This window comes from Myotis nattereri (assembly GCF_964212035.1).
Source record: "Myotis nattereri genome assembly, chromosome: 5".
Classification (NCBI taxonomy): Eukaryota; Metazoa; Chordata; class Mammalia; order Chiroptera; family Vespertilionidae; genus Myotis; species Myotis nattereri.
This window is the reverse complement of record NC_138080.1, coordinates 24,512,071-24,536,492: the sequence shown is the minus strand read 5'-3', so window position 1 is coordinate 24,536,492 and position 24,422 is coordinate 24,512,071. Positions and strand designations below refer to the sequence as shown.

Genomic DNA, 24,422 nt, shown 5'->3' with positions numbered 1-24,422 from the left:
GGAAGGTGGGGGTAAGGGGGAAAGATCAACCAAAGGACTTATATGCAAGCATATAGGCCTAACCAATGGACACGGACAATGGGGGGGGGGGGGATAGGGGGTAACGTGGGGATAAGAACACATATGTAATATCTTAATCAATAAAAAATATATTTTTTTTTTAAAAAAAGGGAAATGAAGCAGTGGCTGGCTGATTTGAGGAAAGTCTTGGCTGGCAGGGTAAAGATTGAGAAAAACAAACTGAAATATTCTCTTCTTAATGTGAACTCCATAGCACAATTCCCAGCGAAAAGCCACACACACACACACACACACACACACACACACACACACACATGAAAAGAATACACAGGGGTAATCTACAGTGAACAGTTAATATGCATGAATATATGGCAATACTTCTTGACTAAAATAGTGAATTTCAAGTGCTATTGAAAAATTAAAAAAGAATATATATGTGTGTAGGGCCTATTCATTCAATTCCTGTCAGGGCACATGGCAAGACAACACATCGATGTTTCCCTCTACTTCTCTCTGCCTTCCTTACTCTAAAGCATCAATTTAAAGAAACTAACAAAAATAAGAATGAGTACTGATAATGAACCAAATATGTCAAAAGTTTATAGAACTTCTTTAATGCTGTGAGTTTCGGGGAGTATATGACTTAATTTTCAACAGGCTTACATGTACCAGTTAGATACACTAACAGGATTTCCTACTAGTGCAGTTTTCTAGCTACTCTAAAAGTATCTGTGAAAACTTTAAAGTTTTTTGTTGTTGTCAATCATACAGTATACATTCTCACATGGTATTGTAGGGATATGAGGCAACATGAAGGTTTTCCTACATTTTTACATTCAATACAACTCTCCACTTTGAGTTTTTTTCATGATCTTTCCAAGGAAAAGAGACAGCTGAAGGCTTTATCACCTTCACTCTATGTATACACTATTTCTCCAGGTGCATTTTCACATGTCCAAGAGAGGCTCTCCCAAATTCCTATGTTCATACTTATTCTTGGGTGTGAGTCCCTTCATGATTTTGTAAAGAACTAGGATGGCCAAAGGCTCTTCTACCATGTTCACATGACAGGGCTTCTCTTCAGTGAGTTCTTTCATCCTTTACAATAAACTGGAAGAAATGAATGCTTTCTAACCCTCTTACATTTCTAGGGTCCATCCCCAATATGGATAATCATGCATGATAGCACAGCTAAGAGATAAATGAAGGCTCTTTGTTATTCTTTTTTTAAAAAAAATATTTTATTGATTTTTTACAGAGAGGAAGGGAGAGGGATAGTTAGAAACACCAATGAGTGAGAAACATCTATCAGCTGCCTCCTGTACACCCCCTACTGGGGATGTGCCTGCAGCCAAGGTACATGCCCCTGACCGGAATCGAACCCGGGACCCTTCAGCCTGCAGCCCGACGCTCTATCCACTGAGGGCTCTGTTATTCTTTACATTAACAGTGTTTATCAATAGATTTTGCTTCCACATGTCTATAAAAACTAGTTGGGAAGCTGAAGGGTTTACCACATTCCTTAAATTGATTTGGTTTTTCTCCATTATGAGAATTTTTGTTAATTTGAAAGGATCTGGGATGACTATAGGCTATCCCACATCGCTTGCATTCATAGGGTTTCTTCCCAGTATACATTTCATGACATCTCAGAGAAAAGGGATGGCAAAAGGTTTACCTCATTCCTTATTCATGAAGCTTTTTTTCATCATGACTTCTTTTATGTCTACCAAGATGTGTGACGCAACTGAAGATTTTCCCACATTGCTTAAATTTGTAAGGTTTTTCCCTAGTATGTGTTCTTCCATGCTTTCTAAGAGACTTGTAGAAACTGAAAGTTTTACCAAATTCCTTACATTCTTAAAGCTATTCTCCACTGTGCGTGTTTTCATGTCTGGGAGTGTGCAGGAGGTAAACATCAATAATGCTGTCTTTCTCTCTGACTTCCACTCTCTCAATGGAAAAATATCCTCAGATGAGGCTAAAAAAAAAAAAGAAAAAAAAAAGCCCTGACCAGTTTGGCTCAGTGGATAGAGCATCGGCCAGTGGACTGAGGGTCCCAGGTTCGATTCCAGTCAAGGGCACGTACCTTGGTTGTGGGCACATCCCCAGTGGGGGGTGTGCAGGAGGCAGCTAATCGATGTTTCTTTTTTAAAAAATATATATATATTTTATTGATTTTTTACAGAGAGGAAGGGAGAGGGATAGAGAGTTAGAAACATCGATGAGAGAGAAACATCGATCAGCCGCCTTCTGCACATTCCCCACTGGGTATGTGCCCACAACCAAGGTACATGCCCTTGACCGGAATCAAACCCGGGACCCCTGAGTCAACACGCCGACGCTCTATCCACTAAGCCAAACCAGTTAGGGCTAATCGATGTTTCTAACATTTTATTCATCTCCCTTCCTCTCTGTAAAAAAATCAATAAGATATATTTTTTAAAAAAAGAATTAGGATGGTCAAAGCTTTTGTACTATCTTTACATAATAGGGCTTCTTTTCAGTGTGAGTTCTTTCATTCATTATGATTTCTCTCCACAATGCAAGTTTTTGTGGATTTGAAGGAAATTGGGATGAATAAAGGCTTTCTCCCATTACTTATATTGATAGGGATTTTCCTTATTATGCGTTCTTTCATGACGTTGAAGGGAAGTTGGATAAGAGAAAGCTTTACCACAATGACTACATTCATAAGGTTTTTCCCCAGTATGAATACTTTCATGAAGTCGGAGGTGATATTGATCAGGGAATGTTTTACCACATTCCCTACATTCATGAGGCTTCTTTCCCTCATGACTTCTTTTATGTTTTCCAAGAGAGCTGAGCCAACTGAAGACTTTCCCACATTGCTTACATTCATAGGGTTTCGTCCCAGTATGAGTACTTTCATGATTTCTAAGGGAATAGTGATGATGGAATGTTTTACCACATTCCTTACATTCATGAAGCTTCTTTTCTTCATGACTTATTTTATGATTTGCAAGAGAACTGCTGGAACTGAAGGCTTTTCCACATTGCTTACATTCATAGGGTTTTTCCCCAGTATGAGTTCTTTTATGATATTGGAGGGAAGTTGAATAAGAGAAAACTTTACCACATAGCTTACATTCATAGGGTTTTTCCCCAGTATGAGTTCTTTCATGATCTCGGAGAGAAGATTGATAATAGAAACCTTTACCACAATGCTTACAGTCATAGCATTTTACCCCGGTATGAGTTATTTCATGACGTTGGAGGGCAACTAGAGAATAGAAACCTTTGCCACAATGCTTACATTCATAAGGTTTTTCCCCAGTATGGGTCCTTTCATGATCTCTAAGAGAGTAGCGACGAAGAAATGTTTTACCACATTCCTTACATTCATGAGGCTTCTTTTCGGCATGACTTCTTTTATGTTTTCTAAGAGAGCTGAGCCAACTGAAGACTTTCCCACATTGCTTACATTCATGTTTGTCGCCAGTACGTGTTCTTTCAGGATTTCTAAGAGAAGTGGAACTGGAAGCTTTACCAGATTTCTGATATTGATGGGGTTTTTCTGCAGTGTGTGTTCTTTCATTTTCTCCAGAGTACTTGGGAGAATGGAAAGCTTTGTCACGTTGCTTAGTTTGATATGGTTTCTCTCCACTATGAGTGTTTTTGTGAAGTTTAAAGTAACTGAGACGACTAAAGACTTTCCCACATTGCTTACACTCATACAATTTCCCAGCAATATGCATTCTTTCATGATTTCTAAGGGAAGCTGAGTAGTGGAAAGCTTTCCCACTGGGGCTGCCTTCATGGCTTCGATGCTTGAAAGCTTTCTCAGGTTCCTTACATTTATAAGGGCTTTCTTCATATTCTTGACACAGGTATAGTTTGGGTCCAATGTGAGAACTCAAGTGGCTATTCAAGGATAAATAATGCATGAAGATTTGCCTACACAACCTGGATTTAGGTTGTTTTATTTCAGTAGGAGTTTCCTTCTTTTCATTATGATTTGGAACCTGGCTGAAGTTTTCTCTGCATTGACTACCATCCTTCCTTATACAGAGTCTCTCTACCATATGACTGCTGTAAAAATCAGAAGCATATTATTAATACTCTGTTAACCATTTAATATTTATTAATAGCATAAAAATGACATTTTTACCATTTTCAGAGAAAGGGTGGAGTTTCTGTACATTCCAATTTTTGAAAGTATATATCCTAAAACCTCTGAAATAGACTGGATCATAGATATTACGAAAATACTTACAGTTATTAATGGTACTTCTGTATATTGTTTTCAAGTGTAAATATTTTTTATACACTAAACATATCGCTCATATTTAAGAAAAAACATTTGATGAGATTATTCAAAGAATCAACAAATTTGAAACTGGGCCGATATAATTGGATTACCTGTTTTTAAGATTCTGTTTTGGAACAGGCCCATATGGCTCAATGGTTCAGCATGGACCCATGCACCAGGGGGTTGCTGGTTCAATTCCCCAAAAGGCAACATGGCAAGACTTCAGACTTATTAACCCCAGTATAGGCATGCAGGAGGCAGCCAATCAATTTTTCTATTTCTCCCTCTCACCTCTACACACCAAAATCAATAAAAACATGTTTCTACACCAACAGAGAGGCTCATTGATTGAGAGCTGACCTCTGAACTAGGAGGTCACAGTTCAATTCCTGTTCAGAGCATATGCCCAGGTTCTGGACTGGATTCCAAGTGTGGGGGCATGCAGGAGGAGCCATCAATAAATCTTTCTCATCATTGATATTTCGCTCTGTTTTTCCCTATCCATAGCTCTCTGGAAAAAAAAAAAAAGTCCTATATAATAAAAGCCTAATATGGTAAGTGTCCGGCCATCCGGTCTGCCATTCAACCAGTCAAAGCATAATATGCTAATGATATACTAAGGCCACTCAGCCGCTCGCTATGATATGCAGTGACCACCAGGGGGCAGATGCTCAACGTAGGAGCCGCCCCCAGGTGGTAAGTGCGCTCCCACAGCAGGAGTACTGCTCAGGCTGAAGCCAGGTTCATGACTTATGAGCACAGTGGCTGTGGCTAGGGTCTCTCCCGCTTCCATGGCAGCACTAAGGAGCAGTGAGGCAAGTAGTAAGGAGTGAGCAGGCAGGCGGTTAGGGGCAAGGGATCCAGATTGCAGGATAGTTCAGGTAGGGGTGAGGAACTCCCTCCCCCCCCCCCCCCCCCCCCGCATCCCAACTCATGCACAAATTTCATGCATCAGGCCTCTATAACTATATAAAAACAAATTTTGGAGAAAAAAAAAGATGCTCTTAATGCTTTCTCATGTCAATGTGACTCACCTAAGATTCATCCCATGATTTTCATACTGATCTTCACAGTGATGGTCTTCACATTTTTCTTCTAAAATACATGCTAGAAAAAGCATTATAAACTATTAAAGAATATAAAAAATGGTTAGGTTTGAAGTACACAATGAGCTGTGATCATTCCTAGTTTAATTACCAATGTATTCCCTTTCCATATTTCAGTTTCTGAAACAGCATTAATGAGCAAGCAACACTAGTTTTCTAATTGACTAAATAAGTAACAAGTTGTTGCTGGCCAGAATCACACTGTGGTTGACTGTCAACCTATGAACCAGGAGGACACAGGTCAATTCCCAGTAGGACCAGTTTCCAGGCTAGATCCCTAGTGTGAAGCACACAGGAGGTACCCAATCAGTGATTCTCTCTCATCATTGATTTTTCTCTCGTTATCTCCCAACTCCTTCCTCTCTAAAATACTTTAAAAGGTATTTTTAAAACAAAAATTTGTCATAACTACCTGCTGATGCCAACTTCCAGAAGGTTTCCAGCATCACATCTGTGTAGAGTTTCTTCTGGGTCAGATCCAGGAAAGCCCACTCCTCCATGGTGAACTCCACATTAACATCCTCAAAGGCCACTGAGTCCTAAAACATCCCATATATGCATATAGGAGAATGCGTGAGACATTCAGCACTGGGGATTTATATACAAGAAGTTCACGTAGGCCACGTGGTCCCCAACATTCAGTGTATGATTTTATTGTAAGACTATTGTTAATTTGCTGCACTCACTTCCTCAAGAACACATGGAATTTATTGATATGATTTTACTGTGATCACTTCAAGTCTTCATTGCTCTGAAATGTCAGGGTAAAGAGCACTTTGAACAACTTCTATGTTAATAAATTAAAATACTTTTATTTTATGAGAAAAGTCATCTCTATTATAACCACCAGCAGTCCATGAAACATACTGTCATATCTACATAAAATTTCAATGACTATGAATACAATAAAGGCCTGGTAGCCTTTCTATTCTCATCACCAAACAGGAAAGGCCAAGTGGTGAGTGGAAATTCAAGTTGGAACAAAATGCATTTGGCCATATTGTCCTGAAGTACTCCAGAATATTACAAGTAGTTAGATGTGCCTGAATGAATTAAAATATTCTTATGGAGGAGTATGAATGATCAGATTTTTTAATATTTACTAGGGGCCCGGTGCACGAAATTCGTGCACTGGGTGTGGGGGGGGGGGGGAGGAGAGTGTCCCTCAGCCCAGCCTGCCCCCTCTCACATACTGGGAGCCCTCAGGCGTTGACCCCCATCACCCTCTGATCACCAATCACCGGATCGGCCCCTTGACCAGGCCTGAGGCCTCCGGCAGAGGTGTCAGGCCTGGGCAGGGGACCCCCAGCTCCCCGCGGTTGCAGGCTCCGCCCCTGCCCAGGCCTAACGCCTCTGGCCTAGGCGTCCGGCCCAGGCAGCGGGGACCTGCAGTGGCAGCGGGGGGCGCCGCGATTGTGGGCTTCACTTTAGGCCCAGGCAAGGGACCCCTAGCTCCTGGGACTGCCAGCTTCGACCGTGCCCAGCTCCCATCGCTGGCTCCACCCCTACTTCCTGCTATCACTGGCCAGGGCGGCAAAGGCGCCTGATTCTCCGATCATGGCTGGGGGGCAGGGCAAAGGCGGCCCCAGGGCCGCCTTTGCCCTGCCCCCCAGCTCTTAGCTCCCCCCTGGGTTTCAGATCACTGTCAGTGGCAGGGGGCTTCTTCCTGCTTTCCCTTTCGCCTCCCTGCATTGTGCCTACATATACAAATTAACCGCCATCTTGTTGGCAGTTAACTGCCAATCTTAGTTGGCAGTTAATTTGCATATAGCCCTGATTAGCCAATGAAAACGGTATCGCCATACGCCAATTACCATTTTTCTCTTTTATTAGTGTAGATTAGTAACTCAGTTTGACCTTTTGCCTCTCTCATTTCATGGAGATAGGACATTAGAGTTAGAGCTCAGTCATGAACAAGACAGGACAACTTAGTACTCTACAGAAGTCCTCTACTCATGAGCCTGAGGGTTACTTCATACTGATTTTTAGGACACATGGACACGTATATTGAAATCATTGAATCACACTCAAAAGAAGTCTTTCTGGCAGAATTGTGACACTATAACCGGGGCCTGAACCTTGAGGAACAATTTAAGATTTAGCATGTGCAAGGCCCTTTATTGAAATCATCAATATTTTCTTTTCTTTTTTTAGATTGTGTAATTATTTATTACAAGTAAACGGTGGTTTCACATCTGTCAAAAACGGGTCCTGCTTTTACATGTGTGTGCAGGTTCTGAATGTACAAGAAAGGGTCATGTGCTTAGTTCGTCCTTGCAAAGCTCACACGTACATCACTAAATACTTTAAAAATAGAACTATCTCCTTTTGAACCAATCTGTTTAGATTCACGATAATAAAACAGTATGAAACTAATGAAATACAGTGACAGGAATTAGGAAGTGCGACACTGATGGTTCTAGGCATGTGAAGGGTGAGGGACAGAAGGGTACACACGGTATTCCCTTCAGTTCTGCCGAAGAGATGAGCTCTGAGGGCCCGAGCTGCTCCATGCCCAGAGGAGGTGGGTGTGGTCAGTGGCTCTGTTACAGAACTTCCTACCAAGCAGAGACCTTACCCGACCCACAGGAACCTTTTTACTCCAGAAAACAGAAACAGCCAGTTCCCAATGTGCATGGGAAAACCAGTGTCCCCTCCTGTGCACGGTGTCCTGATGGGGTGACGGGGGAGGTGGGCGAGGGGAGCAGTGCAGAGTTGTTAGGCAGCTGGAGTGGGAGTGGAAAGGCCATGAAATGTCCACAGTCCTGGCTGTGCCCACGGCCTGGGCTGCTCCTCCAGGCCCTGGCTGAAGGATTAGGGCTGATTCTCTCAGAAGGGAATAATCCATGGGTGGAAGATTTACAGGCTCAGGGTGGGCCGTGTGTTAGTTTGGGGCAAATCCCTCAGCATTCCTGCTGCCAAGTCCTCAAAGGAATGAGGCAGAGGCACCCTCACCCCCAAGACCCCTTCATGGACATTTTAGCATCTACGTGATTTTTAATCCCTTCAGGGAGACTTTCAATCCTGCAGTCCAATCCCACCACACTGTTGCTGTTTGTCTGCCAGCTGGGTCGAGCATCAAGGGGAAGGGGGGTTTATACTCACTGAAAGACTACTGATCTTACCGGGAAACCAACCTGTTTACTGTACTGTTGTAAATATCATACCCTTTATATCCTGTATATTGGCTTCTTTTAAATAAAGTGAAATGTCTTAGAAAAAAAAAAAAAGGCAAGGCAGGGTGGGACCCAGAAGCCCCAGAAGCCGCCTGATATGGTAGTAACTCTATCAGTAAGCACTCTGAAAGTCAGTGGCATAAATGTACCAATTAAAGGACAGATTATGAGGATGAATCAAAAACAAAACCCACTTTAAATACAAAGACACATATAGATTAAAAGTAAATGAATTAAGCTGCAGCCTGTTTTGCTCAGTGGATAGAGCATTAGCCCATGGACTGAAGGGTCCCAAGTTCGATTCCAGTCAAGGGCATGTACCTCTGTTGCTGGCTTGATCTCCAGTCCCTATCAGAGCATGTGCAGGAGGCAACCAATCAATGTGTCTCTCCCTTTCCCTTCACTCTCTCTCGAAATCATCAATATTTTCATGTTGATGTAGCACATGATTCCAATATACATAAGGGGTCTTGTCAGTACTGAAAATATATGGCGGAAAACTCTGTAAAACTTGAATAAACACTATGTTCTACACCTGAAACTAATACAAAATAAAATAAAATGTAAATGTAATTGGAATGTAAACTATAAATGGAACCATATATAGTGTTTATGGATAGGAAAAATTAATATTATTAAAATGTCCATACAACCCAAAGCAATCTATAGATAAATTCAATGCAATTTCTTATCAAGATACCAATGATGTATTTCACATAACTAGAACAAATACACAAAAATTTTATATGGGACCAAAAACACCCTGAATAGCAACAGCAATCTTGAGGAAGAAAAACAAATGTGGATGAATCACACTACCTAATATCCAACTATACTACAAGGCTATAGTAATCAAAACAGCATGGTCCTGGCATAAAAAACAGCATATAAATCAGTGGAACGAAGCAGAGAGCCCAGAAATAAACCCATGCCTTTATGGTCACGGAATACTTGACAAAGGAGGCAAGAATACACAATAAAGTAAAGATAATATATTCAATCAATGATGCAGGGAAAATGCCAAAAAAACAACAAAACAAAACAAAAAAAAAACCCAGAACAGCTTCTTACACCATACACAAGAATAAACTAAAAATGCATAAAAGACTTAAATGTAAGACTCAAACCCATAAAAATCCTAGCTGAAAAAACTGGCAATAAATTTGTGGACATTTCTCCTAGCAATACTTTTTCTGATATGTCTCCCCGGGAAAGAGAAACAAAAGAAAAAATAAACAAATGGGACTACATCAAACTAAAAGGAAACCATCAACAAAATAAAAAAGCAAACAACCCAAATACAGAACATATTCACCAATGAAACATCTGGTAAGGGTTTTTTCCCAAATGTATAAAGAATTTATACAACCCAACACCAAAAAGAAAAAAAAAAGAGTCATGAGTTCAGTTCCTGATCAAGGCACATGCCCTAGGGATGTGTTTGATTCCCAGTTGGGGTGTGAATGGGAGTCAGCCAATAGATGTTTTTCCCCAGCTCTCTCTGCCCCCCTTGCTATCTTCTAAAGTCAATAAAAAAACATACCTGCTGGTGAGGATTTAAAAACATGAAATAAAAAACAGCAAAGGAAACAGCTTAGATAAAAAGAAAAATGGGCAAAGGACCTGAATAGATACTTCCCCAGAGGACATACAGATGGCCAATACACATGTGAAAAATGAAATTAAAACCACACTGAATAATCACCTCAAACCTGCCAGAATGGCTATCATCAATAAAGGCACAAAGGACAAGTGTCAGTATGGAGTTTTTTCTAAATTTAAAAATACAACTGATTCATGGCCTGTTGGGGAGCACACGAGACTTGGTTGGAAAGTTTGTAAGGAGGACATCCCAACAAAAGGAAAGTGTGCGGATGGCTGCCTGCCCTGTTTATTGGAATTCCAACTTAGGGGAGTGCTGAAGGCTGTGCCCCTATTTATTCCTTGATCTTTCCAAACAAGTCTGTGCACATGCAGATCCCCTGGCTGTTTACTGGAATCCTTTTACTTAATCTGTGGGTGTCCTTACTTAAAGGACATTCCAAATACATGTGTCCTCCCAAAATTACTGACCCTACTGATTGTATCTGAAAGATAAATTTTATCTCAAACTGCTGCTACAATAAGGCAAACAATACCAGGCGGGCAATCGAGGCTGCCTGGTTCCATCAGCCAGGTCGTCCCTGAGCCCTCTCTTTCACTGCAAATGTTGTGTTGCACAAATCCATTCATCCGTCATTCAGGGTCTGCAGGTCAGCCCCGGCAATGACCCAGCAATATCACTTCTGGGGATATATCTGAAAAACTGAAAATACTAATGCAAAAGAAAATATGCTCCTTTGCCTGCATTGTAGCATCATTTACAACAGCCCCGATTTGGAGGAAGCTCAAGTGCCCATCAGTAGGTGAGGAGATAAAAAAAAGCCGTGGTACAACTCAACTGAATATTACTCAGCCATAAAAATGAAGGAAATCTTACCCGCTGTGCCAGAACAGATGGATCCAGAGAGCATTATGCTGAGTGAATAAACCAGCAAGAAAAACACAAATATCACATGATTTCATTTGTATATGGAATGTAAAGAAGAGAAACTAACAAAGTGTACAAAGACTCATAGAGACAGAGAATTGACTGACAGCTGTCAGAGGGGCAGGGGGTTGGGAGACTGGATGAAAAAAGTGGGAGGGATTAAACAACACAAACTCTTAGGCCAGTGATGGCGAACCTATGACACGCGTGTCAGAGGTGACACGCAAACTCATTTTTTTGGTTGATTTTTCTTTGTTAAATGGCATTTAAATATATAAAATAAATATCAAAAATATAAGTCTTTGTTTTACTATGGTTGCAAAGATCAAAAAATTTCTATATGTGAAACAGCACCAGAGTTATGTTAGGGTTCTTCAAAATGCTGACACACCGAGCTCAAAAGGCTCGCCATCACTGCCAGCAGCACGCCCCTCCTGGTGGCTCCACCATGCTGAGGGGTGGGCAGAATCCAGGACAGACTGAGTTGGGTGCTCAAGGCTGAGTGCCACTCCACCCACCTTCCCCCAAGCCTGACGGGCACCTCCCCCTCCAGGGAGATCCCGAGCCCCACCTTCCTCACACTTAGTGGGCCTGCCCTGCAGAGATCAGGTTCCTGGAGAATCTGGCACAGACTGAGTTGTGTGGCTCTAGGTCTGGGGCCATTTTCCTTCCCAGGCACAACCTGTACAGAGTCCTTCCTTCACATGGTCAAAGTTTGGTCTGTTTGCGCCTGATAAACTCTGCTGGCCACATCCTAAGGACTTCCTGAGGCCCTGCCCACCACAAGGGTGTGGAGCATCCAGCGATAGTGGCTAGACTTTGGCATACGTTGGGACATTTGCTAAGAAATGATGAACACTGTATTTGGGAGTAACAAGAGAAACAGTGCTGGAGGGAACAGCATATGTGGGCAGTGAGTCTTAAGTGGCACTTTTCTATTTCACAGATGTACTGCAAATAAATGCAGAAATTTATATACTCTATTTTTAACCATTCTAGAATTTAATTCCTTTAAATAATAAGTTTAACACTGATAATGTATTGACTTTTCAGAAATTTACATACTGTTCTAATAGTTAACATACAGTTCAACTACAATAAAAATTCAATGATGTAACCATTTTTAAGGTTCTCTAGAGCAAGCATGTCAAACTCAAAGGCTAACACGGGCCAAATAAAAAAGGTTTAAGTTTATGTGGGCTACAAAAGAACAAAAGCTTCGATTTTCATAGAAATTTAGATTTATTTTGATACAAAGGGCTGAAATAAATGAGTAATTGTTAATATAAAATAAAAGAATATTTTAATAAAATATTTTTTCTTGAACATTAACTTAGCAGACACTGAATAACTGCACAAATTAATAAACATAACGCAAATGAACCTATTTTTGTTGATCTCCAAAAGCTAAATATTTCCTGTTGCGCATGCCAAACAAGTCAGTCCAAGACTATTGATGAGGCAATCGGCTGCTAAAATATTCGCTGCTATTTTTAGCGGAGAGAAATGGTACTCCTGAGCTTAAGGGAAATAAATGCAACACGATTTAAGTAATCAGTCATTAGCGAATGTTGTAGTTCGTTATTAACACATTGTTTGAGGGTAGTTTTTATCGCATGCTAACAGGTGGCGCGGGCCATTTTTGCTAATTTTTTGCGCAAATGGCAACGTTCAGTAAAATTACGATAACTTTAATTTACGTATTTATACGTTACCCGCATTCTACCGCTAGTCTATAAAAAATGTATTAATACGTGTCCCGCGCTCTACTACACTGGTAGAATGTATAAATACATAAAACGTATAAACACGTTTCCCGCATACAATGTGTTAATAACTAGAGACCCAGTGCACGATTGGTGAATGGGTAGGGTCCCTAGGCCTGGCAGGCGATCAGGGCTGGCCAGGACCTTCCTTCGTTCCATGCCGACCCCTCGTGGTCAGCGCATATCATAGCGAGTGGTTGAACTGGTCGGTCAAACTCCCCAGGGGACTATCTACATATTAGCCTTTTATTATATAGGACTAGAGGCCCGGTGCCTGAAATTTGTGCTCAAGGGGGGTCCTTCAGCCCAGCCTGCACTCTCTCCAATCCAGGACCCCTCGGGGGATGTCCAACTGCCTCTCACAATCTAGGACCTCTGGCTTCTAACCACTCGCCTGCCTGCCTGATAGCCCTGAACCACATCTGCCTGCCTGCCTGATCGCCCTTAACTGGTCCCCTACCAGCCTGATTGCCCCTAACTGCCTCTGCCTCGCCCTGCACCTGGGACCCAGAATTCACTCCTCTGGCTGGTCATAGGCACCCGGGACCCGGGCTTCCCTATCTCTGGCCAGCCTCAGGCAGCCAGGACCCGAGCCAGCTTCACCTGGGCTAGCTGCAGTCGCAGGGAACCGTGGGTGGGCAGCTTCGCCTGGGCCACAGCCACAGGCGCTCGGGAACATGGGGCAGGTGGCTTGTCCCTCTCCAGGGCTCAGGTGCATCCACTGGCACCCAGAACCGCAGGGCGGGTAACTTGTCCCTCTCCCAGGCTGCAGCCCTAGCAGCTGGAGCCAGGTGGCTTGTCCCTCTCCAGGGCCGCAGGCACAGGCACAGGGGCGCCCCAGGATCATGGGGCGTGCGGCTTGTCCCTCACCTGGGCTGCAGCCTGGCTGGTCCCCATTCCTCTCTTAGGAGCTCATTTGTGCCTTGATGGTCTCCATTCCTCTCTCCCTAGTGTTGAGTGTCTGAGCAGTTCCAGTGGGAGGGTGCGAGGGCGTGATGACCATTTGCATGTTAGCTCTTTATTACATAGGATTATATATAACAGAATAGCATAAAAATTAAGTTACAAAACATTTATTAGAACGTGTCTTACATACCATTATATTGGTTGGGCCACAAAAATATTCATTGTGGGCCATATACAGCCAGCAGGCTGCGAGTTTCATGTGCTTGCTCTGGAGACATGACACATAAACAGTGATCTAAAAATAAAAAATGTGCCCGGTAGGTGTGGTTCAGTGGTGAAGTGTTGACCCATAAACCAGGAGATCATTGTTAGATTCTCACTCAGGGACAAGCCTGTGTTTTGGGCTGGATTCTCAGTAGGGGGCATGCAGGAGGCAGCCAATCCATGATTCTCTCTCATCATTGATGTTTCTGCCTCTCCCTCTCTTTCCTCTCTGAAATCAATAAAAATATGTTTAAAAAACTAAAAACAAAAATGTGCCTGAAAATGTGCAGCCACTATGGAAGACAGTATGGAGTTTCCTCAAAAAGTTAAAAATGAAACTTCCATTTGACCAGGTAATCCCACTGCTAGGAATATATCCCATGAAATCAGAAACACCAATCAGAAAGGATATATGCACCCCTATGTTCATAGCAGCACAATTCACCATAGCGAAGATCTGGAAACAACCTAAGTGCCCATCAGCAGGTGAATGGATCAGAAAACTGTGAGGCCACTTAGGAGACTAAAAATAACAATTAGCCTTCAGGCAGAAGCAACTTCCCCATCCAGTTGAAAAACACTCTCGCCATAACTCAGGACCATTGCCTGGGGGGGACAATTCTAGTCAGAATACTATCAGTGTATACGTAGAGGCGGACTTCTCAGACTTTGAGTCTTTGCCTGATTGAATTAGTCAGAAACAGCATTTGACACTGTCCTGCACTAGAGTTTGAGAGGCATAGAGGATCCACGTAGTACACAGTCACAAACCCAAACTGAGGAGACAAAGAAACAACCCCCAAATGAAAGAACAAGAGAATTCTCCAGAAAAAGAGATAAGTGAAGCAAAGATAAGAAATTTATCTGTTACAGAGTTCAGAATATGATGTTAAAGATGATCAACAGCATGAAAAGAGTTATATTAGCTATGAAAAAAGAACAGTTTGAAATAAAGAATGACAAAACACTAATAAAGAACACATTGGAAGGAATACACTGCAGATTAGGGGAAACTGAGGATGAAATCAGTGAATTAGAAGACAGAATTGAAAATATCACTCAATCAGAGAACCAAAATGAAAGACCAATTAAAAAACATGAAAATAGCTAACCAGAGCTGTGAAACAACGTGAAAATTAAAAATATTAGAATAGCAGGTGTGCCAGAAAAGGCAGAAAGGGAGAAATGGATAGGGAACTTCTTGGAAGAAATGGCAGGAATCTTCCCTAACCTGGTAAAGGAAAAAGTCACACAAGTTCAGGAGGCACAGAGAACCCTAAGCAAGAAGAACCCAAACAGACCCAGGCCCAGACACATCATAATTAAAATGCCAAAAATTAGAGACAAAGAAAGAATCTTAAAGGCACCCAGAGAATAGCAAACTGTTACCTACAAAGGAGTCCCCATAAAGCTGACACATGATTTCTCATCAGAAACTCTACAGGCCAGAAGGGAATAGCATGAAGTACTCAAGGTAATGGAAAGCAAGGATCTGAAACCAAGATTACTATATCCAGCAAGGCTATCATTCAAAATCAACAGGAAACTAAAGAGTTTCCCAGACAAAAAAAGGCTAAAGGTGTACATCACCACCAAACAAGCATTACAAGAAATGCTAAAGGGGGCAAAGGACCTAAATAGACACTTTTCCAGAGTGGACATACAGAAGGCCAAGAGACATAGGAAAACATGCTCAAACTTACTAATCATCTGAGATATGCAAATCAATACGAGATACCATCTCACACCTGTCAGAATGGCTATCATCAACAAATCAAAAATTACAAGTGCTGGTGAGGATGTGGAGAAAAAGAAACCTGGTGCACTGCTGGCAGGAATGCATACTGGTGTAGCCACTGTTGGAAATAGTATGGAGTTTCCTCAAAAAATTAAAAATGGAACTCCCGTTTGACCTAGTAATCCCACTTCTAGGACTATATCCCAAGAAATCAGAAACACCAATCAAAAAAGATATATACACCTCTATGTTCATAGCAGCACAATTTACAATAGCTAAGAGTTGGAAACAGTTTAAGTGTCCATCAGCAGATGAGTGGATTAAAAACGTGGTACATCTATACAATGGAATACTATGCTGCTGTAAAAAGGAAAGAATTCTTACCATTTGCATCAGCATGAATGGACCTGGAGAGCATGATGCTAAGTAAATAAGCCAGTTGGAGAAAGAGAAATATCATATGATCTCACTCATTGTGGAATATAATAAACAACATAAATTAATCAATAAAAATAGATCCATAGATATAGAAGCATCAAACAGATTGTCAAACCTCAGAGGGAAGGCAGGGGAGGAGGGCAGGATAAAAGGTCAACCAAAGGACTTGTATCATTGCATATAAGCATAACCAATGGACACAAACAGGAGCATGTGAGGGCATGTGCTGGGGGTGGGAGTAGCAGGGGAGAACTGAATGGGGGAAAAAGGAGATATATGTAATACTTTAAACAATAAAGAATTTAAATTAAAAAAGAAATAAATGCTAAAGGGACTGCTATAATGAAAAGAAACAGAGAGAGAAACATAGGCATACAGAATTAAAATGGCGATAAATAGCCCTGACCAGTTTGGTTCAGTGGATAGAGCGTCAGCCTGCGGACTGAAGGGTCCCAGGTTCGATTCCAGTCAAGGGCATGTGTACCTTGGTTGCAGGCACATCCCCAGTAGGAGGTGTGCAGGAGGCAGCTGATCGATGTTTCTCATCTATGTTTCTAACTCTCTATCCTTCTCCCTTCCTCTCTGTAAAAAATCAATAAAATATACTTTTTAAAAAATGGCAATAAATAACTATCAACCAATAATAACCCTAAATGTAAATGGATTAAATGCGGCAATCTAAAAGCACTGGTAGCTGAATGGATACAATAATATGACCCAACTATATGCTGTGTACAAGAGACATACCTCAAAACAAAAGGCACACACAGGAAGAGAGTGACGGGATGAAATCAATTTTTCCATGCAAATGGGGAAAAAAAACCAACTGGTGTAGCAATACTCATATACAACAAAATAGAGTTTAAAATGAAGGCCATCACAAGAGACAACAAAGGGATCGATCTAACAAGGGGATATAACCCTGCTAAACATATATGCACCCAATATATGAGCACCTAAATACATTACATAACTTCTAGAGAACTTTAATGGAGAAATAGACAACAATACAATCATAGTCCAAGACTTCAACACCCCACTGACTTCACTGGATAGATCTTTCAGACAAAAACTTAACAAGGAGACAGTGACTCTAAAGGACACACTGGATCAGATGGATTTAATTGAAATTTATAGAACATTTCAGCCCAAAGCAGCAGAACATACATTCTTCTCAAGTGCACATGGCTCATTCACAAAGATAGACAACGTTAGGACACAAAACAAGTCTCTAGAATGTCAGGAAGATTGAAATGATATCAAGCTTCTTCTCAGATCACAGTGGAATGAAATTGGAAATCAACTACAATAAAAACACCCAAAATATTCAAACACATGGAGGCTAAAGAGCATATTATTAAACAATGAATGGGTTAACAATGAGATCAAGAAAGAAATCAAAAAATTCCTGGAAACAAATGAAAATTTGTTGTGTGGAAACATACAACAACCCCAAATCTCTGGGACACAGCAAAAGCAGTCCTGAGAGGAAGATTCATAGCACTACAGGCATACCTCGAATACAAGGAAAATCGACAATAAATTATTTAACCCTACAACTTAAAGAACTAGAAAGAAAACAACAACAAGAGTCCAGAGTAATAAAGATGAGAACTGAAACAAATAACATAGAGACAAAAAAAAAACAAAAAACACACACACACAAATGAAACCAAGAGCTGATTCTTTGAAAGGATTAAAAAAAATTGATAAACTGCTAGCCAGACTTATCAAGAAACAAAGAGAGAGGACCCAAATAAGTAAAACCAGAAACAAAAGTGGAGAAGTAACTACCAACACCACAGAAATACGAAGGATTGTAAGAAAACACTATAAACAACTATAGGCCAACAAGCTCGAAAATGTGGATGAAATGGACAAATTCCTAGAAAAATACCACCTCCTAAAACTGAATCAGGAGGAATCAGAAAACCTGAATGGGCCAATAACAACTGATGAAATAGAAGCAGTAATTTAAAAACTCCCAGTAAACAAAAGTCTATGTCTGGATAGCTTCACAGGGGAGTTCTTCATTCAAAGAAGAACTAACATCTTTACTACTCAAACTATTTCAGAAAATCCAAGAGGAAGGAACACTTCCAAACTCTTTTTATGAGGCCAGCATTATTCTAATTTCAAAACCAAATAAAGACACTACAAAGAAAGAGAATTACAGGCCAATATCCCTGATGAACATAGATGCTAAAATCCTCCACAAAATATCAGCAAATTGCATCCAGCAATATATTAAAACTAGAGGCCTAATGCACGAAACTCATGCATGGGGGTCCCCTCAGCCCAGCCTGCACCCTCTCTAATCTGGGATCCCTCGGGGGATGTTCGACTGCCGATCCCTGGGATTGGGCCTAAACAGGCAATTGGACATCCCTCTCACAATCCTAAACCACTACCTCCTAATCGCTCAGCTGCCTGCCTGCCTGATTGCCCCTAACTGCCCCCCCTGCTGGCCTGGTTGCCCCTAACTGCCCCCCACTGCCGGCCTGGTCGCTCCTAACTGCCCCGCCCACCGGCATGGTTACCCCTTACTGCCCCTCCTGCTCGCCTGGTCACCCCCACGTGCCCCCCCCCACTGGCTAGTCGCCCCTCAATGCCCCCCCCCCCAGTCAGCCTAATCACCCCCAACTGCCCCCTCTCCCCCCGCAGCCTGGTTGCCCCTCACGGCACACCTGCCAGCCTAGTCGTCCCATGCAGCCTGCTGTTCAGTTGTTTGGTCATCCCTCACTAACCCCCCTACAGGCCTGGTTGCCCCATGCAGCCTGCTTGTTCAGTTGCCTGGTCATCCCTCACTAACTAAAAGAGAGCCCACTGTATGGGAGAACATATTTAGCAATAGTACATCTGATAAAGGGTTAATATCCAAAATGTATAAGGAACTCATACAACTTAACAGAAGGAAGACAAAAATTCCAATGAAAAAATGGGCAAAGGACCTAAATAGACACTTCTCCAAGGAGGACATACAGTTGGCCAAGAGACATATGAACAAATGCTCAAAGGCGCTAATCATCCGAGAGATGCAAATCAACACGACAAGCAGGTACCATTGCACACCTTGTCAAGATGGCTGCCATGAACAAATGACAAGAGCTGGAGAAGATGTGGAGAAAGGGAATCCGAGAACACTGGAGGTGAGAATGCAGACTGGTGCAGCCACTGTGGAAAACAGTATGGAGTTTCCTAAAAAATTAAATATGGATCTGCCATTTGACCCAGGAATCCCACTTCTAGGAATACCTCCTTAGAAATTCTGAAACACCAATCAGAAACAATATAGGCACCCCTATGTTCATAGCAGCACAATTTACAATAGCTAAAATCTGAAAACAGCCCAAGTGCCCATCAGTAGATGAGTGGATAAAAAAGCTGTGGTACATTTATACCATGGAATACTATGCAGCAGTAAAAAGAAGAATCTCTTACCCTTTGAGACAGTATGGAGGGATCTGGAGAGTATTATTCTAAGTGAAATAAGTCAGTCAGAGAAAGACAAGTATCACATGAACTCACTGTTATGTGGAATCTAAGTAACAAAAAATAAACTGATAAAAGGAAGTAAAAATTGGTAGTTACAAAATAGAGGGATGTAAGATACAGCACAGGAAATATCCTATCCTATATATCCTATATAATAAAACCCTAATATGCAAATCAACCAAATGGTAGACCGACTGGTTGCTATGACGCCAACTGAATACCAGTTGGTACAGGTTCAATGTAGGACCTGCCCTCTGGTGGTCAGTGGGATCCCACAGGGGGAGCAGCACTCAGCCAGAAGCAGGGCTCACAGCTGGCAAGTGCAGGGGCAGTGGCAGGAGCCTCTCCTGCCTCTATGTCAGAGCTAAGGACCCCTCAGGGATGTTGAGTGGGCCTAAGCCGGCAGGCGGACAACCCCGAAGGGGTTGTGAGAGGGGGCAGACTGAGCTGAGGGAACCCCGCCAACCCCCCAGTGCATGAATGTCATGCACTGGGCCTCTAGTAGTCTATAATATTCTATTAACTATGTGTGGTATCTGATGGGTATTAGACTTTGTAAGTTATGTACATGTCTATTCATTATGGTGACACCAGAAACTAATATATAGTAGTGTCAACTTATTGGGGGAAAAACAACTTTAAAACCTAGCCAGTTTGGCTCAGTGAACAAAGTGTCAGTCTTTGGACTAAAGGGTCCCAGGTTTCATTCTGGTCAAGGGCACACACCTTGGACGCAACTACCCGTCACTGGCCTGAGCCCTGGAGGCCACCAGTGATGTGTTTCTCTTACATCAATATTACTCTCTGTCTTTCCCTTTCTCTTCCACTCTCTCAAAAAATCAATGAAAAATAAATTTTTTAAAGAAAATGGTGCAAACACACACACACACACACACACACACACACAGGAATATCATTGCATTATTCGGCCATTACAAAAAGAAATTCTGCCCTAACCGGTTTGGCTCAGTTGATAGAGCATCGGCCTGCAGACTGAGCGGTCCCGGGTTCAATTCTGGTCAAGGGCATGTGCCTTGGTTGCGGGCACATCCCCAGTAGGGAGTGTGCAGGAAGCAGCTAATCAATGTTTCTCTCTCATTGATGTTTCTACCTATCCTTCTCCCTTCTTCTTTGTAAAAAAAATCAATAAAAAATATTTTAAAAAGAAAAAGAAATTATGCTACTTGTAACAACACATTCATGGACCTTAGGGCAGGATGCTTTGTGAAATAAGTCAGAAAAAGAGAAATACCACGTGTTCGCACTTATCTGTGGAACCTTTAAAAAGGAAACTCCATGGATACAGAGCACAGACTGATGGTTGTCAGAGGTTGCAGGAGTGGTGTATGGGGGTGAGGTGGGGGTTAAATGGATGAACATTATCAAAAAGTACAAACTTCCAGTTATAGAATAAGTCTTGGAAATGCAGCTTACGGTACGGCACAGTGACTGCAGTTATTAATACTATATTTCAGATTGGAAAGTTGCTAACAGTAACTCGTAAAAGTTCTCTTTACAAGAAAAAAATATTCTGTAAGTATGTATGATGACAGATGCTAACTAGACTTACTGCGATGATCACTTCACCATACATACAATATCAAATCACTATGATGTACACCTTAAACTAATATAATGTTGTATGTCAGCTGTAACTTAATGAAAAATAAAATCCCTTCTATAAAAAAGATTACAGTGGATTTGAAAAACTGCAATCCCTAGTGAAGTCATACCCATCACAATGTCACAAGGAAATGCATTATTCAGATGTTTATAATGACGCTGGTGTAAACAAGCTTCCTGTGCTGCCAGTCCTATGAAAGTCCAGCACACACAGTTACGCTCACTACATAGAATACTTGATGATGAGAAACTGGTTTATGCATTTGCTATACTATCCTCTTTATCTTTGTGTGCTTTCTACTTAAAGAAAACTTTGCTGTGAAGCAGTATGCTGTTTTATGTGGGCAGCAGCCTCACAGGTCTTGTGTTGACAGTGCCTTTTGATTGCATCATTGCCTCCTGGGCTTGAGGAATCTGTTTTTTGTGAATTTCCTGGCCTAAGTGTACAGTGTGAATAAGTCTACAGTAGGGTACAGTAACGTCCTAGTCCTTCATATTCACTCATCAATCACTGATTTCTGCAGAGCAGCCTCCAGTCCTGGAGCCAATTCAGGGTTAGTCCCCACATGGATGTACCATTTCCTACCTTGCACACCACATTTTTACTGCACCTTTTCATAAATGCTTCCTACCATTGCATCACAATTGCCTACAGCATTCAGTACAGTAGCATGTTGTACAGGTTTGTTGCCTAGGACCCACAGACCATACCATAAGGCCTAGGTGTGTAGCAGGCTACACCATGCAGCTTAGTGTAAGAGAACTGAGAACAAACCTGCCTCCAGATGTCCTCCCCAGGCTCAGGGGTGCAGGACTGTAGGTAACTGCAGTTTCACCTCTCCCAGGAGTAAAGTTTTAACCCAGTCACTCTGCAACTTGCTGTTCCACACTCATCTGCCTAAAGACTCCGGCTGTTCCTTCCCCTAAGGAAGGGTGACCCTGCCTGAAGCAATCCCCTCTTTTCTTTCACTAATAACCTCTCAAAGCCACTTCCTTTCTGCCTGTTGTAAACGCCTTCCATTGTGAACTGCTGCTCTGAGATTCTATTTCCTAGATGGGATGCAGCCCGATTCGTGAACAGGAATGAAGCCAGTTAGATCTTCCAATTCACTCAGTTGAATTTTGTGTTTAACCGTTTGAAAAGCACCACAAAACAAATAGCTGATAAGATGCTGTGACTCAGAGAAGGGAAGATGGCGGTTAGGATTCGGGGGAGAGACTGGAAATGCAGGCACTTGTTGCAGAGCTAGGCCTGGGGGACAGGGGGTGGACTTGAGAGCCTGCTCCACAAACATCAAAACTCAGGAGAAAACGGGGTCCTTCTGGGGAGAAAGGAGGGGCGGGGGCCCCACAGACCACAGCTCCTCCCGTGCACGAACCGCGGGGGCCGAGTCACCATTGTCCCCATGACCCTCCCCGTGGTCCCCGCACCGACGGCGGAGCCGCGGGGATGAGGGTGCAGAGCTGCCCAGACGCGCTCCGCAGCCCAAGGCCCTGCCGCGGGGACACACTGGACGCCCGGGTCCCGGCTGGGCCCCGCCCTGCGAGCCCGAGGGGCCTGCAGTTTCAGCGGAGCCCCCGGCGCCTCGGTCCGCAGGCTCCGGACCTGACCGTGGAGAGACGGTCCCGCCACGGCGGCTCCACCCGCGCCTCCTCCCCGTCCCCGCGCCCGGCCGCACACTCACCATTTCTGGTTCCTGGGCCTCCCGAGTCCGCCTGCAGCTCCCACCACCTTACAGATCGCAGACGGACAGATGAGGCCAGAAAGAGGGAGATGTGATCCCAGCGCAGCTTAAGTAAAGGGAACAAAAGGGTGGAAACGGAGCTTAACCCCGCCCGCCGCCACCTCTACTCATAAGACGCACACTTTGCACGACATCGCCCCCTAGCGCCTGAGGTGCACAGGCCTGAGCCCAAAGCAGCCAGATCTCCTGTCCAGGGACATTTGCACTGAGAGGCAGCGCTGAGAGTCCCCAGGGAAGAGTGGTCCTTCTTTGCAAACACACACACTTAAAAGGCACCTAGTGCCAGTTGTCATCTTTGTTGACAGCTGGTGTCTGACGTGCGGATTTTCCAAAAAGGTGCACAGGCTCAGGGACCAGGGATGCCTTAGGGTGGTATCCTTCCAGAACTACAGCCAAATTCCCAAAAAGAGCATTGAAACCAGTAACAAGCCATCATTTCCAGCGGGAAAAGTGACTTCTGTGAACTTAGAATGGTTAACTTTAGAAAATGTTTCTCACATGAAAACATGTGTTCCCACTGGTGATTCAGTCACGCTCCTCTGAGGCCATGAGCCAGCCCTTACTTGTGGTTGTCTTGTGGGCAGTTCCACAGACCTACCCAGAGCAAGGAGATGGGCCTGAGACAGAGGTCAGCAGGGTGGAAAGCCCAGGTGTCCAGCAATGGGCAACCAATTGTAGGGTGGGGCCTGGTCCCCAGGGTGACTTTTCCTCCTCTAGCTCCAGGCCCAGATAAGCAGCAAAATGCCAGGGCTGACATCAGGACCAGCTGCACTGAATAATGACCCCTGTCCTGGTGCCGGCCAATCCATCAGTGGAGGCCACATCCCTGAATGGAAACACCTGGAAAGCTACAGAATATTCCATTCAGCTCTTCCCCTGGGACCTCCCCTGAAATCTCCACCCTTAAAACCTTTAGGAAGGAGGACCCAGTGTGCTCTCCCTCCCTGGAGCACACCTGTACCTTTCCCTTCCCCTCCTTCTCCTCCTCCCCCAGGCAGGTTACCATTAGCTTGTGCTCCCAAGCTCCAAGGACACTTCCTTTACCTCCTTAATGCCTTTCCTAAGCCCATTTCTTCTAAGAATTACTTCTACCTCTGTAATTTACACAGTAAATGTTCTCTTACACTTTGGTTCTTACACTGAATTCTTTTCTAGCCAGAACCCAAGAACCCAGGCTGCTGAACCCACGTTTAATCTGAGCCCAGTCAGACACCTGATGTCATTCCTGCTGCCACCACAGTTACACTGTTAAATCCAGCAATAATGAGATTTATCAGAAAACTGGATCCCATCAATGTAAGAATCATTCAAACCTATACAGAATTTTTATGAGTTTCTGTC

The 24,422-nt window shown here is 43.0% G+C and overlaps 1 protein-coding gene across 1 annotated transcript; it reads right to left on the bottom strand.

The window, feature by feature from the left end:
* Nucleotides 1-3,002: 3,002 nt before the first annotated feature.
* On the bottom strand, nt 3,003-23,222 carry LOC308518895 (zinc finger protein 124-like). Its single transcript, XM_081090688.1, has 4 exons — nt 23,022-23,222; nt 5,813-5,939; nt 5,329-5,401; nt 3,003-4,805 (listed from the first exon to the last, which is right to left on the bottom strand). Exons 1-4 carry the CDS (start codon nt 23,022-23,024, stop codon nt 4,766-4,768), a joined length of 243 nt encoding a protein of 80 aa, XP_080946814.1. The 5' UTR covers nt 23,025-23,222; the 3' UTR covers nt 3,003-4,765.
* Nucleotides 23,223-24,422: the final 1,200 nt, after the last annotated feature.